Source organism: Neovison vison, chromosome 2, assembly GCF_020171115.1.
Source record: "Neovison vison isolate M4711 chromosome 2, ASM_NN_V1, whole genome shotgun sequence".
NCBI lineage: Eukaryota > Metazoa > Chordata > Mammalia > Carnivora > Mustelidae > Neogale > Neogale vison.
The window spans coordinates 21815290-21827317 of record NC_058092.1 but is presented as its reverse complement, the minus strand read 5'-3'; the positions used below and the strand labels follow the sequence as shown (position 1 = coordinate 21827317).

Sequence of the window (12028 nt, the reverse complement as noted above, 5' to 3'; positions counted from 1 at the left end):
TGGCTTCAGGAATCTTGGCTGAGGCTATGGTTTTACTGGGCTGGGGCGCCATGGGCATTCAGCTGTGTCCTCTGAGTGCTTCTGGGACAGCTCAAAGACAAGGATGGTTTTAGAAACCCCTGGAGCTCGGGCAGGAAATCCGGGGCAGCCCAGACCCAGCCAGCAGGGCTGTTCCTAAACCGGAGATGAGAGAAGATGAGTTCCCAGGCCTGCTCGCTGTGGCCCCGGGGGGAGCTGTGACATGCAGGAGATGACAGCTGCTCTCTCCCCCTCGTGGCTTTTGGAGAGGACATGGAGCCTCAAGTAGGCAGGGATCTCGGGCTCCCTGTGCTCGGTTCTCTGCCTCCCCAGAGAAGCTTGGGGGAGAAATGTCAGCCACGTTGGCCCCAGGGGTCATCTCGTCCAGGTCCCTCCTGGTACAGAAACAAAGGAGTCCGTGTCACACAGAGGCAGATCCCACGTGGAACTGATGTCCCAGTATTAAGGCCACTGGCTTCCCACACACCTGTGAGTCCACAGGGCGCAACCAAGCAGGCCCCATGACGCTCCCTCTGCGGAAGGAGAGCGCCCTCACCAGCCTGGCTGTGTGTCTGCCGGCAGATCTCCATGTCTCTGAGCCACTTTCCTCTTCTGTGAACTGGGCCTATCACTGGCCTCCCAGAGCTCTTGAGAGAAGCAAGTGGGCTTATATGGAGGAAAAGAGAACTTTCTCACCACCACCCCAGATAACCCCAGGGGAGGTTTCTGCAACTCCCCAATACCATCTTGTGTGTCCCAAAACCTGGGGTCAGAGGAGGGACCGGCCGTTTGGTGGGCAGCCACTCTGTGCGAGATACTGAGCATCTGTGATCTCATCTAAACTTCCAAATGACACAGTGAGGTATTTTCCCCCCTTTTTTGTGCAGATGGGGAAACTGAGACTGGGGGCTGAGTCCTTTCCTGCTGTCTGGGCTGGAGCCCCAGAGGTGCACATCAGGAGAAGACACAGGCCAGGGGAGGGCCAGGGCTCAGGGAGGGGTAGCACAGACCCAGTCCTCCCCTCAGAGCTCACCACCAGGGGGACAGAGGACCTAGGCTCAAATCCCAAACACTGATTTCAGTTCTCCTGTGAGCTGGGCCACTAAGGAGACACTCCAGGGAGGGTGTCTAATGGAGGGATCGGGAGGGGCGAGGCTGACGAACCCTGGGGCCCCACAGAAGGCACAGAAACGGTCAGGAGGGCAGGAAGGAACCAAGGGGTTGATCGGGAGTGGGAATTCCTGGCAGCAGTCAAGGCAAGGGCCAAGCCCCAAGGCCAGAGCACAGATACAGGGATGGGAACAAGTTCAGCTACCAGTGGGGAGGGGTGGGGGCCAGGAGCCAGTTTGTGCAGATGAGAAGGGATTTTAAACTCCATTTGGACAATTCTGGGGAGCCACTGGGGGGGTTAAGCGAATGGGTGATTGGTTTAGATCCAGGGTAGAAAGATGGTCTGTGCCTCTGTGGCCCTGGGGCAGGAGAAGGCCGCTAATTGGGGATTCAAACAGGAAGGTCCACAGGACTTGAAGAATTGGAGGGAGGGGGATGGGGTAGAGGAAGGAACCTAAGGTGACCCCTGGTGCTGAGGGCAGTGGGCAGTGGGGCCCTTTACAGGGTGGGGAACAGGAAGGGTAGGAATGGGCCATGATCACCGGGAGCAGGGACACTGCTGGGGAGGTGACTGGTTGCTGAAAGTGAGGCTGGGCTTGTGGGCCCAGGCCGGCAGAGCCCCAACATCAGAGGAGGGCAGAGGAGGCCCAGAGGAAGAAAAGTCAGGAGGGGCAGACAGGAAGAGCACGGGGTAAATGCCAGGGCAGGTGGAGTCGCAAAGACAAGGACGGGAGACTGCCAGAGCTCTAGCCACGGGTTGGTGTCCCTAGGAAAAGCAGCCACGGTGGACAGGGCTGCAGACCATGTTGGGTGGGAGTCCGGCGAGCGGTGGGTGGGGGGCGTGGAGGGGCCAATGTGCCTGAATAGAGGGAGCGCAGGGTCGTCTGGGGGGTCTCAAGCGAAGGAGGTGGCAGGAAGGAGGCCACCGCCTCAGGGGAGCTCCAGCCACAGCCCAGGCGCAGAGCGAGGGGAGATCTCTCCGGAGCTAGGGCCGCAGGAGCCTTAGTCTCAGGCGGCGGCAGGAAGGCGACCCCGGCCTGGCTCTGCGACCTTACCCGACCCCAGGCTAGGCCCCATCCGCTCTGCGGGGCGCCGGTACCCTCCCGGTGGATCCCCCCAGGAGGCTCCGCCCCCAGGGTTGACCTCGGTCGCTCCCGGGATGCCTGTCCCCGAGGGCTGGGCAAGGAGATCCTGGGGCGCTGAGGCCACCCCCAGTATTCTCGGCCGAGAGGGGTTCGAGGACTAGCCGTGCTGTGTGGCGTCCTGCGAGGTGGGATGGCCCAGACCCTCTACTTCCTCGAGCTTCCCCCCTCCCCGCCCGGGGCGCACAGCCTGGTCTCATTACTGCCCCTCCCCCAGCCCCGCGGGCCGGGGGGTCTCCGCGGCGGAGGGGGGAGGGGCGGGTTATAATCAATCCCAGGCCGGAAATTCCTCCCGAGGGGCCCGGCTGGGAGCCTGGCCGGCCGCCCGCTCCAGCGCTCCTCCTCCTCCGAGCCCGCCCCCCGCATCATGGAAACTGGGCCGCCAGCCGACCCCCTCGCTCAACTCCGCATTCCTGCCTCGGGGGGCGGGCAGGGCTCGAGAGCTGGGCGGCCCCGTCAGGCCCGCGGCGGGGGGCGCCCCCAGTGCCTCAGAGTTGGGGGCTGGCGCCATCTCCCCACTCCAGATGGGGCGCATCTTCTCAGGGGCGTTAGGGAGGCCGGCGGGACCCGTGACACTCCGTTAGACTCCCTCAGCTCCGAGAGCCGGCTCAGCCCCACCGCCTCCACCCCTGCTCCGGGGTCCTATTCACTGGGCGCTCGCGGGGTTACCGGGCTGCGCCCCGTGTGGTGTGCCCGCCCCCATCGCTGGGTTTTCGCTTCTTACGAGGCGGACACCTTTAAGCCCATTTTCCAGGCGAAGGCTCTGAGGATCATGGAGGGAAAGGCTCGGGGACGGGCGGAGCAGGAACCCGGCCGCCTCCTCCGGGTAGCTCCCTGGACGGCGCGGGGGCAGCAGTGGGCTCTCAGACACCCCCGCGAGTCCTCTCCAGGACGCCTGGAATGAGGGGCTGTGACTGGCGCGGGAGGGCGTGCGGACTTCGAAAATCCTGTCTGCGCGCTCGCTGCGGAGCCGGGTAGGGCTCTCCAGCTCCGGGTCTCAGTTTACCCACGTGGAAAGAAGGCGCCCTCCCAAGCCTCTGCGAACAGCATAAAGCCGGGGACTCGGGCCCCCAGATCCTCCGAGTCACCAGGCGAGCACACAGCGCTTACCTGAGACCCTCAGACCTGAGCTGCCGCCTGCTTCCAGCGGTGGGGCCCGGCGGGGGCCTGGCCAGCCAGTTCCCGGGGCTCCGGGGGGGGCGGGGCTTGGGCGGTGCCGGGCGGGGCCTGAGTAGGGGGTGGGGCCAGGGGGCCAAGATTCGGTGGAGACAGCGGCAGTGCCGGGATCCGCGGCGCGCGGACTCGGACCGGGACCCGCCGTGGCGCTGCGGCGCCAGGTGAGCAAAACTAGGACCCCGGGCTCGCCCTCCACTTTCCTCAACTTTTTGTTTGGTCCCCTCCCTCCGGAAAGGCCCTGGGGGGCGGGAGCCCGGTCCTCCCTTTCCCCGGGACAGAGTGTGGGCGCGCGGAGAGGCGGGACCCCAGAGTGCGAGGGACCCGGCCCAGAGCAACTTCCCGCGGCCTGAGACCTTCAGACTGTGGCTCCAAGTTTCTCCCTCCTGAGGTCCCCAGCGTGGACCCATGCCCTCCAGAGTCTCGGGGTCTCTATGTGTGTGCCCATCTCTCCGCATGCCTCCGCCTCCCTCCCCGCAGGGACGCGTAAGGCTCCGGGCGACCTTTCCGGGGTTGGCGCTGGGGCACCAGCTCCGGCCTGGGGCGCCGTGGTCACTTCAGCGGTTAAGGGCCGGGAAGAAGGCTCCACACTCAGAGACGACTTGGAAACGGCCCTTGCCTCCTCCCAGGACTCTCCCGTGGCCGTGCCGGGAAGCGCAAAGCGTGGGCTAGGCTCCGCAGGCCCGGCGTCGGGTCCCGGAGGAGCCCCCTCCTCGTGTGACCCCGGCAGGCTCCTCTGTCTTTCTGGGCCGCAGTTTCCATCTGTGAAAATCAGGCTTTGGACGCAGTAGTCTCTGCGGTTCCGTGCTAGGCCCTGGGCCTTCCGCACTCCTGTTGGAGGAGGGATGGGGTGTCGTGCCTTGAGCTTCGGGGGTGCGGATGGGGAGTGAGTGGGGTAGCAAGGCCTCCTTCCTGGGGCCTCGGCACGGATTCCAGCGCGGAAACTGTTTAGAAACCAGACAGGGGTAGTAAAGACGCACCACTGGACAGCGAGGTCCTGGCCCTCCTCGCCTGCGGCCCAGGGCGCCGGGGCGGGGGCCCCGTTTCCTCCCACACTCTCCCTTCGGTGGGGGCCACACCACACACAGCCCAGCTACTCCTTACCCGGCCCGGCTACAGTTCTTAGGCCACAGGTCGGGAAGGGCTGAAGCCAGGCGGCCCAAACTGGGGCGGCCTGAGGTGCTGGGGCGGTGCTGCTCGGTCCGGGACGCGGGCCACTGAGGCCTCGGGTGGAGGAGGCCGGAAAGGAGGACAGGCGGCGGGAAAGGGGGATGATTCATCCCGAGGAGCTCGAATTGGAAACGCTGCAACCTGGGAACAGCCTTGCCCGGGCCGACGGGAGAGCTGGGGGGAGCTCTCCCTGCAGAGCCCCCTGCCCAGCGCCTGCAGCCCCTTGCCCCCGGCCCCCTGCCCTGGCCACTGCCCGGACGCTGGGGGAGGGGAGGCCTCTTCAACTAGGACTTGAAAGCCATCCTGGGCAAAGTCTGCCGCTGGTCGTGGTCAGAACGGTCTTCCCGGAGTCTAGCTCAAGTCTCTCCTGCTGCAGCTTCAGTGCAGGCTGAGGAGGTCTGAAAGGAGGGGGCGGGCAGGAAGAGGCTGGAGTCACCCCCTCCTTCCTACGCTGCGGTATGTAAAGCGCAGTAGGGGGGAGGTGGGGCCCGCGAGCGACCCCAGCGGACCCGGGCGGTCGGAGCTCCTTTACTACCCTCCCTCCTTTACTACGGTGCACCCACGTGCGGGGGTGAGGTCGATCCCGGGCTGGACTTACCCTGGAGACGCCACTGCCGGGGGCCCGCACACCTCCCGAGGCCCGGGATCTGAGGGCTGGCGAAGAGGGTGCAGGCGGCCGGAGCCCCGCAGCGGAGGATGCGCCAGGTAGCAGCCCAAGCCCCCCTCCCTCCTCTCCGCCCGCGGGTCCGGCCAACTCCGGCTTCTGCCGCGCGTCCCTGGCTCGGAGCTGCGCTGCGGAAAACCCGAGCGGGGGCGGCTCCCCGCCTCGCAGCCCGGGAAAATCCGGGGGTGGCCGCCAGGGATCTCCAAGCGGCCTGGGCGAGGCAGCCCGATCTTGCCTCCCAGATTTGGGCCCCCAATCTGGCGCTCCGACCCTAGGCCCGTCGGTTTAGTCCTTGCCTCCCCTCTCTCCGCAGAGCGCCCAGACGACGGCAAGATGACCGCCGGGAGCCCCGGAGACTTCGGAGAGGTGCGGAGGAGCCCCGAGGGCCGCGTCTCCCGCCTGGGCCGCCGCCTGGGCCGCCGCCGGCGCCCGCGCTCCCCGCCGGAGCCTCTGCGGGTGCGGGCACGGCTGCGGCTGCGCTCGCCGTCGGGGGCGTTTGCGGCGCTGGGGGCGCTCGTGGTGCTGGTGGGCATGGGTATCGCCGTAGCCGGCTACTGGCCTCACCGCGCCGGGGCGCCAGGGCCACGCGCTGCCAATGCCAGCGCGCCCCCCCTGAGCGAGCTGCGACGCGAGGGTCGTGGCGCCGGCCGGGGCCACGGCCCGCACGAGCGGCTGCGGCTCCTTGGGCCGGTGGTCATGGGCGTCGGCCTGTTCGTGTTCATCTGCGCCAACACGCTGCTCTATGAGAACCGAGACCTGGAGACGCGACGGCTTCGCCAGGGGGTGCTGCGGGCTCAGGCGCTCCGGCCGCCTGACGGCCCTGGCTGGGATTGCGCTCTCCTTCCCAGCCCCGGACCCAGGACTCCCAGAGCCATAGGTTGCACAGAGCCAGAAAGTTGGGACCTGTCCCCGCGCCGGGGTACCTCACCCGTTCCATCAGTGCGGAGTCTGCGTTCAGAGCCTGCGAATCCTCGCTTGGGGTTACCTGCCCTGCTCAACAGTTACCCGCTGAAGGGCCCGGGGCTGCCCCCACCCTGGGGTCCACGGACCCAGACTGGCCATGTAATTATCACCGTGCAGCCCTCTGGTTCCTGCATCGAACATTCCAAGTCTCTGGATCTGGGCCTTGGGGAGCTTCTGCTTGGGGCCCCAGCGCCTCGAGACTGTGCTCACGGGAGCTGGCCCCGGCTGGACCGCCTCAGCCTGGGAGGTTATGCCAAGTTGGAAGGAGGAGGGGACTTGGGAGCCCGGGTTTGAAGAGCAGAGGACAGCCTGCTATGAGGCTGCCGCATGGACCGTGGTAACAGGACCAGAAGTCCCAACGTCTAGTAGATGCATCAGTCACTTCCCAGACTGGAGATGGATGCTCTGGCCCCAGCAGCTGCTAAGGCATCCTGACTTGCATGTCGGCAGAGAAATGCCAACTGCACAAGGAAGGGTTCAATCAGCTGGAGAGAATGTGTTTTCACGTGGAGTCTGGAGGCCAGCATGACTTGGCCTCGGGAATTCTTTAAGCCTCCAAAAGTGGCCTTAGCCTTGGACAGGTACCTAAAGGGGCTGGAGGTCCAGGCTGGGGTGATTGGGAGATGCCACTGGTGTCTCGGCAGACCCAGAGTGGTGGGCAAGGACCCCTAAGACTTGGAAGGTAGGTTGGTTGGCATGTGACAGGGCTGGGCCAGGCTCCCTCCACAGTGGCATCGGTTGCAGGGTCGGGGGAGATGGGCAATGAAGTAGATTTGAGACCCTCCACTGCCATCTGGGATGGGGACTGAGACTTTAACTCCCACCACCTCAGCCCCTCCGTCCCCTCAGTCATGCAGGGTACACCCCACTAGGGCTACATTACTGCCAAAGCCTTCCTCCTGAGGGTCCGGCCCCTTCCTCAACAGGTCTGAGAAGTCCCCTTCTCTCCTTTGTCGTGGCCTGTGCAAAATTTCCCCCGGCTGGCAAAAAGCATCCGCCAGTTCTACTTTTCTACAACGTCAAAGCTGCATCTGGGCCATTGTGGGTAGCTTACTTTAGAAAAGGTTCTTTTCTAGGGTCAAAAATTTGGGTCTCCCTTACCCATGTTGAATTTTCCCCAGATTGCTGGTAGGAGAAAACGACTTTAAAGGTTGATCAACTCTCACAGATTCAGTACTGGGTTTGTTTTTTGTTTTGTTTTGTTTTTTTTCTTTGTTTATTGAAAAATGCAATACAAGAAGCAAGACCAAACACGTATCTAAACACTACACCACTTTTCTTACTACGAAAGGCCAAAACAGCAGACTAATTATTGCCTTTTTAATCTAAGGATTTTGCCAATTTGATTCTGCTGCCATAGTTCCTATTTTGTCAAGAAATGTAAACAACTACTTGTTATGATTCATGATTTTAAAAAAATTTACAAAGCTCCTTCATTTTTGTCACCAAAATAATACATTTGAGAGAGATTTGTAAAAACCACCAGCCTGGGGCTGACATCCTGGGCAGATCTTTCCAACGAGCATTCCTTGATGTTGGTCAGGCCGAAGCTCTGGTTCCACTTCCCAGGGCAGACCGGGGTCCCTCCCCCTAGGCTGCCATAAAGAGCCGCAATTGGTGAGGGGGCCTGGGTGGGCAGGTGAAGAGGCCCCGAGAGGTCCCTGCAGCCAGGTTCTGTGGGCCCTTGGCTTAGAAATTCAGGTCCTGCTTGGTGGGTGGGTGGGTAGGTGGGTGGCAGAGACCTCATGTGGCTTGGAGGAAGTCTTTACTTCTCAAGTGGAATAAAAATAAAATTGCAGTGAGAGTTGTCACTGTGGTGTGTCTGAGTCACTTCAGGAAAACGGCTGCCAAGTCTCTGACCCTGGAAATGAAGCTCTCTCCTCCCTTCTTCACCATTTCCACCTGGACAGAATCTGTTTTTCTTCACACGCGTGCACGCACACACACACACACACACACACACACACACAAATGCACACACAACTGCAGGAAGAAAAAAAAAAAAAAATCCAAACAATTGTCAAAGCCTCAGATCTGTTCCCAGAGAGGGAGGATAGGGGAAGAAGCTTGGAAGGACATCCTCTTCCTAGCTTTTCCAAGTTGTGGCTTCTCAGCGCTGCAAGGGCATTTGAGATCTTCTGGCCCAGTTTATAGTCAAGGAAGCAGAGGAGAAGCACCGTGAGCTGGTGACAAAGCCAAGGGGGCGTGCAGGCCCCCATCAGCGGTGCGGACAGGAACACCAGCGTGGACAGCGGATAACTCGGTGGGCGCTCTTCCTCACCCCCACCCTCTCATTCCACAGCTGTCAGCTCTGGGAGCTGGGAGCTCTTTCAGCAGGACAGCTGGCCGCTGGAAAGCAAGCTCACGTTACATGCTATTTGATGTGAGCTGGATTCCGAACCTCACCACCACCCCTGGCAGCACAGGCCAGGCTTAGGCACCAACAAGCCAGCCCCATCATTTCGGACCCTATGCCCACAGGCCAGAAGTCTGCTCCTGAGACAGGACAGTCCTTTCTCCCAGGCCTGTCACACGTCCCACCTGAGCTCTTCCTGTCCCTCTCCAGAGAGCTGCCTTGTGGTTAGTAACAGGCTCACATAAGTACTATATGAAAAATGCACACATCTGAAATCAGTTCAAACCAACCGACTTTGTCTAGAAGACTCAGCCAGTAGAGGCTTTGGACACATGCAGCTGGCCCCCACTGTGGGGACCAGAGGTTTTACACTTCTCTCACTCATGCCTCCTGAGCCCAGAGACTGCTGACTGTGACCCACACTGGCTAGCTCATGAAGTTCACTTCTGTCCCACCATAAGATTCTAAGAACTTCCAGGCAGATGTGTTTGTGGGAAGCCAGCTGGAAGATTTGGGAAGCACTATTGAATAAAAAGGCTCCCAGATCAACCAGTAATGGTGGAACTGGGCTCATCGGTCAGTCCCATTTCCAAAACTAAGGGAAAAAAAATTAGAAGTAAAATAAACCCACAACCCACCACAAAGATCAAGCCTACAACACCTGACAGACCTCAGATGGAGAGTGGGAATGAGCAGAGCTGGTGTTGGTGCTACCTAGCATGTGGGCTTTTCTGGGAAGGATGGCCCCTAAAAGTCAATTTCCTTGCTCCCTGCCTCCCTTGCTGCAGGCAGGTACCGGTCAGGAGAAGAAAAGGTCAAGGAACACAACCTCCTCTCTGAGTCATATTTCCAATCATCCCAGGATTAAAGAAAAAGGTCCAGGGTTGGTCACCTGGAAATACTTCTTAGTGGGATCTGACTGAGGTAAACACCATTCCCCTGTGTGAAGTGCACATTCCCAGAACTAGAAAGCCTTTTTTTTTTTTTTTTAAAAACCTCATCAACTTTCCTTACTCGAATCATCACTAAAATTGTGCTATTAGAGCTTTTGGCCAAAAGTGCCTATTTTTCTGTGAGTTTTGGTCTCCTGAGATGGGAGGTGGGGGGGAGCACTTAGCAGAGCCACTGCTTCTGACGAGGTTAAAGGAGAAGGGAGGGCAGGAAGGTGAAGGCCACAGATTTGTTCGAACATTCACAGTATCAGATATATCTGGAACAACTTCTTATGTCTTTGATCTAAAGAAGCTCCAAAAGAAAGAACAGGAGGAAAGAAGGAAAAACAACACTACATTCTTAGCAGAGATCTCTGCCTCACCAAAACCACCCTCAACAAAAGGACAGGGATGTCTCCCTGCGTGTGTGGATCAGGAAAGCTGCCCTGCCTCACATGGTAAAGTCACATCATTGGCTCTGAGAAAGGGCTGGTTCACAAAGTTTCTGCCGACATCGAAAGGGTATAAAAGTAGGGGAGGAGCAGGGAAGCCCCATTAAGCTGACTTTGGCCCCCAACACAGCTGACAGAGCCTCTGGAGGATTTTCCCAAGAATTCTGTAGACCTGTCAGTATCCGGGTTGGAAGTAAATGGGGAGAGGCTAGGTTGAAGGGGTTACAAACCACCCCATTAAAAAAAACACAAAGCTCTTTAAAAACAGTCCACAGAGTGAAAAGTTGAACAATCTCTGGTATCACAATATAGAAAAAGGTATTAAAAGAATCAGCAACGTCTAGAAGACTCTCTCGGTATAAACCCCAAATAGAAAACAAAGTTAATTTTCTGGTGGTTTATAGCAATTTTGAAAGCCTGAAGTCTGACTGTTGCAGGTAAGCTTCTTTATCATTTTGCTGGTTTTCTTGTGGATGGGAGACAGGCAGGGAGTTGGGGTAGGATAGTTCCTAGAAGAGAGAAAGCAAACTTTTAAAATTCTACAAAGGAAGACAGCCACCCTGCCCCAGTGCCAAGTTCTTGTGGTCCCAGGTGCCAGGCAGGGCCCGAGCTGTCGTACTGAGGAGCGCAGTCCTCCCTGGTGATTGATGGCTTCTCTGAGTCATTTGTAAACTATGTCTAGGCATAAATTTCTCTGGATTTCTGGCTCCCCAAAAGCAGCTACGCTGCTTCCATTTCTCAAGTCTGGCCTCTGAGCTTCAGCCCTCTCTTCTCTATCCCCTGAGCCCTCATTTCTAGACAGCCAGGTCCTGCTTTTCTTCATTTTGTTCTCCTCCTCTGGCCCTCTTAGGTTTAGATTCAGAGATACCTGTGACAGCAGAAAGCCTTCACTTTAGTGAGTCGCAGCGTGGACACCTCAGTGGGGGCTGTTTCTGGTCAGGGCTCTCTGATGTCAGGGCAGTGAACACCCTCCACCCCACCAAGAACAGCCCATACCTGAGCTCATTCCTCTGAGATTTCGGTCTCCTGATGGACGACCACCTTGGTCACTGACATGTCTGGGTGCTGCTCCTTCGCCTCCTTGATGGCCTGGACGAGGACCTGAGGAAGACAGAAACTGTGCTCCTGAGGCAGAAAGCAGCCTGACTGGTGAAGGAAGGCAGGGGTCTCAGGATAGCATTTCTCTGGCAAATTCAATCTTTCTGTCTGCAGTACGAGGGCAGCACTTAGGCTAAGCGAGTTGATAATACCCTTCCATCCCCGATCCTGCAGAGGGAGGCTCCGAGACACAGAGAAAGTGAAGGCCAGAGCTGTCTTTAAGGAATCACAAACAGACGTCAGGGGTGACACCTGCCTGCTGGGGGGCTCTGGGAGGATTCACTCAAGAACTGAGTCTGAAGGACAAAGCAAAATCTGTGTTCCGGTTAATTCAGAAGGGAAGAGGGAAATAAAGAAGCATGCTACAAAAAGGACGAGATCTCTTCGGCTACTGGAGAGGGAAATAAACAAGGAAGAGTGGGATGCCATTATATGCCATTCGTTGGCCTAAGCACATTATTATTATTATTATTATATAATCTTCATTTTTAAATTTTAATTTTTTTAAGATTTTATTTATTTGACAGAAAGAGAGAGCACAAGTAAGGGGAGCAGCCAAGGGACAGGGGAGCCTGATATGGGGTTCAATCCTAGGACTCTGGGATCATGACCTGAGCTGAAGGCAGATGATTCACCAACTGAGCCACCCAGGCGCCCCTATATACTTAATCTTCAGAACAACTAAATGAATTAAGGTAGTAGCACTGTTTCCACTTTTTAAAAAATTTATTCATTTGTCAGAGAGAGCACAAGCAGGCAGAGCAGCAGGCAGAGGCAGAGAGAGAAGCAGGCTTCCTGCTGAGTAAGGAGGCTGATGCAGAACTCAATCCCAGGACCCTGGGATCATGACCCGGGCTGAAGACAGTCACTTAACTGACTGAGCCACCCAGGCATGGTCCCTCCTCCCCCCCCCTTTTTTTTTAAGATTATCTATTTATTTGACAGACAGA

At 58.4% G+C, this 12028-nt stretch overlaps 2 protein-coding genes across 13 annotated transcripts in view; one reads left to right on the top strand and one right to left on the bottom strand.

Moving 5' to 3' along the window:
* Nucleotides 1-3562: 3562 nt before the first annotated feature.
* Nucleotides 3563-8049, top strand: TMEM200B (transmembrane protein 200B). 2 transcript variants are annotated; one of them, XM_044237616.1, is made up of 2 exons: nt 3563-3607; nt 5591-8049. In XM_044237616.1, exon 2 carries the CDS (start codon nt 5611-5613, stop codon nt 6532-6534), a length of 924 nt encoding a protein of 307 aa, XP_044093551.1. In that variant the 5' UTR covers nt 3563-3607; nt 5591-5610; the 3' UTR covers nt 6535-8049. The 2 variants fall into 2 exon arrangements, with proteins under 2 accessions (XP_044093551.1, XP_044093552.1); XM_044237617.1 differs by lacking the exon at nt 3563-3607 and adding an exon at nt 4892-5318.
* The window catches only part of EPB41 (erythrocyte membrane protein band 4.1), a 106529-nt gene continuing 101918 nt past the window's right edge, over nt 7418-12028 (bottom strand). For all 11 annotated transcript variants that reach the window (XM_044237606.1, XM_044237607.1, XM_044237602.1 and 8 more), the window contains 2 exons: nt 10977-11081; nt 7418-10489 (listed from right to left, as the gene is read on the bottom strand). In XM_044237606.1, coding sequence (XP_044093541.1) covers nt 10983-11081 — 99 coding nt within the window. In that variant the 3' untranslated portion in view covers nt 7418-10489; nt 10977-10982. The remainder of the gene's footprint in view (nt 10490-10976; nt 11082-12028) is intronic.

Excerpts from the sequence above, each read along its gene's own strand:
- TMEM200B (XM_044237616.1), top strand. The coding sequence starts at position 5,611 with ATGACCGCCGGGAGCCCCGGAGACTTCGGAGAGGTGCGGAGGAGCCCC.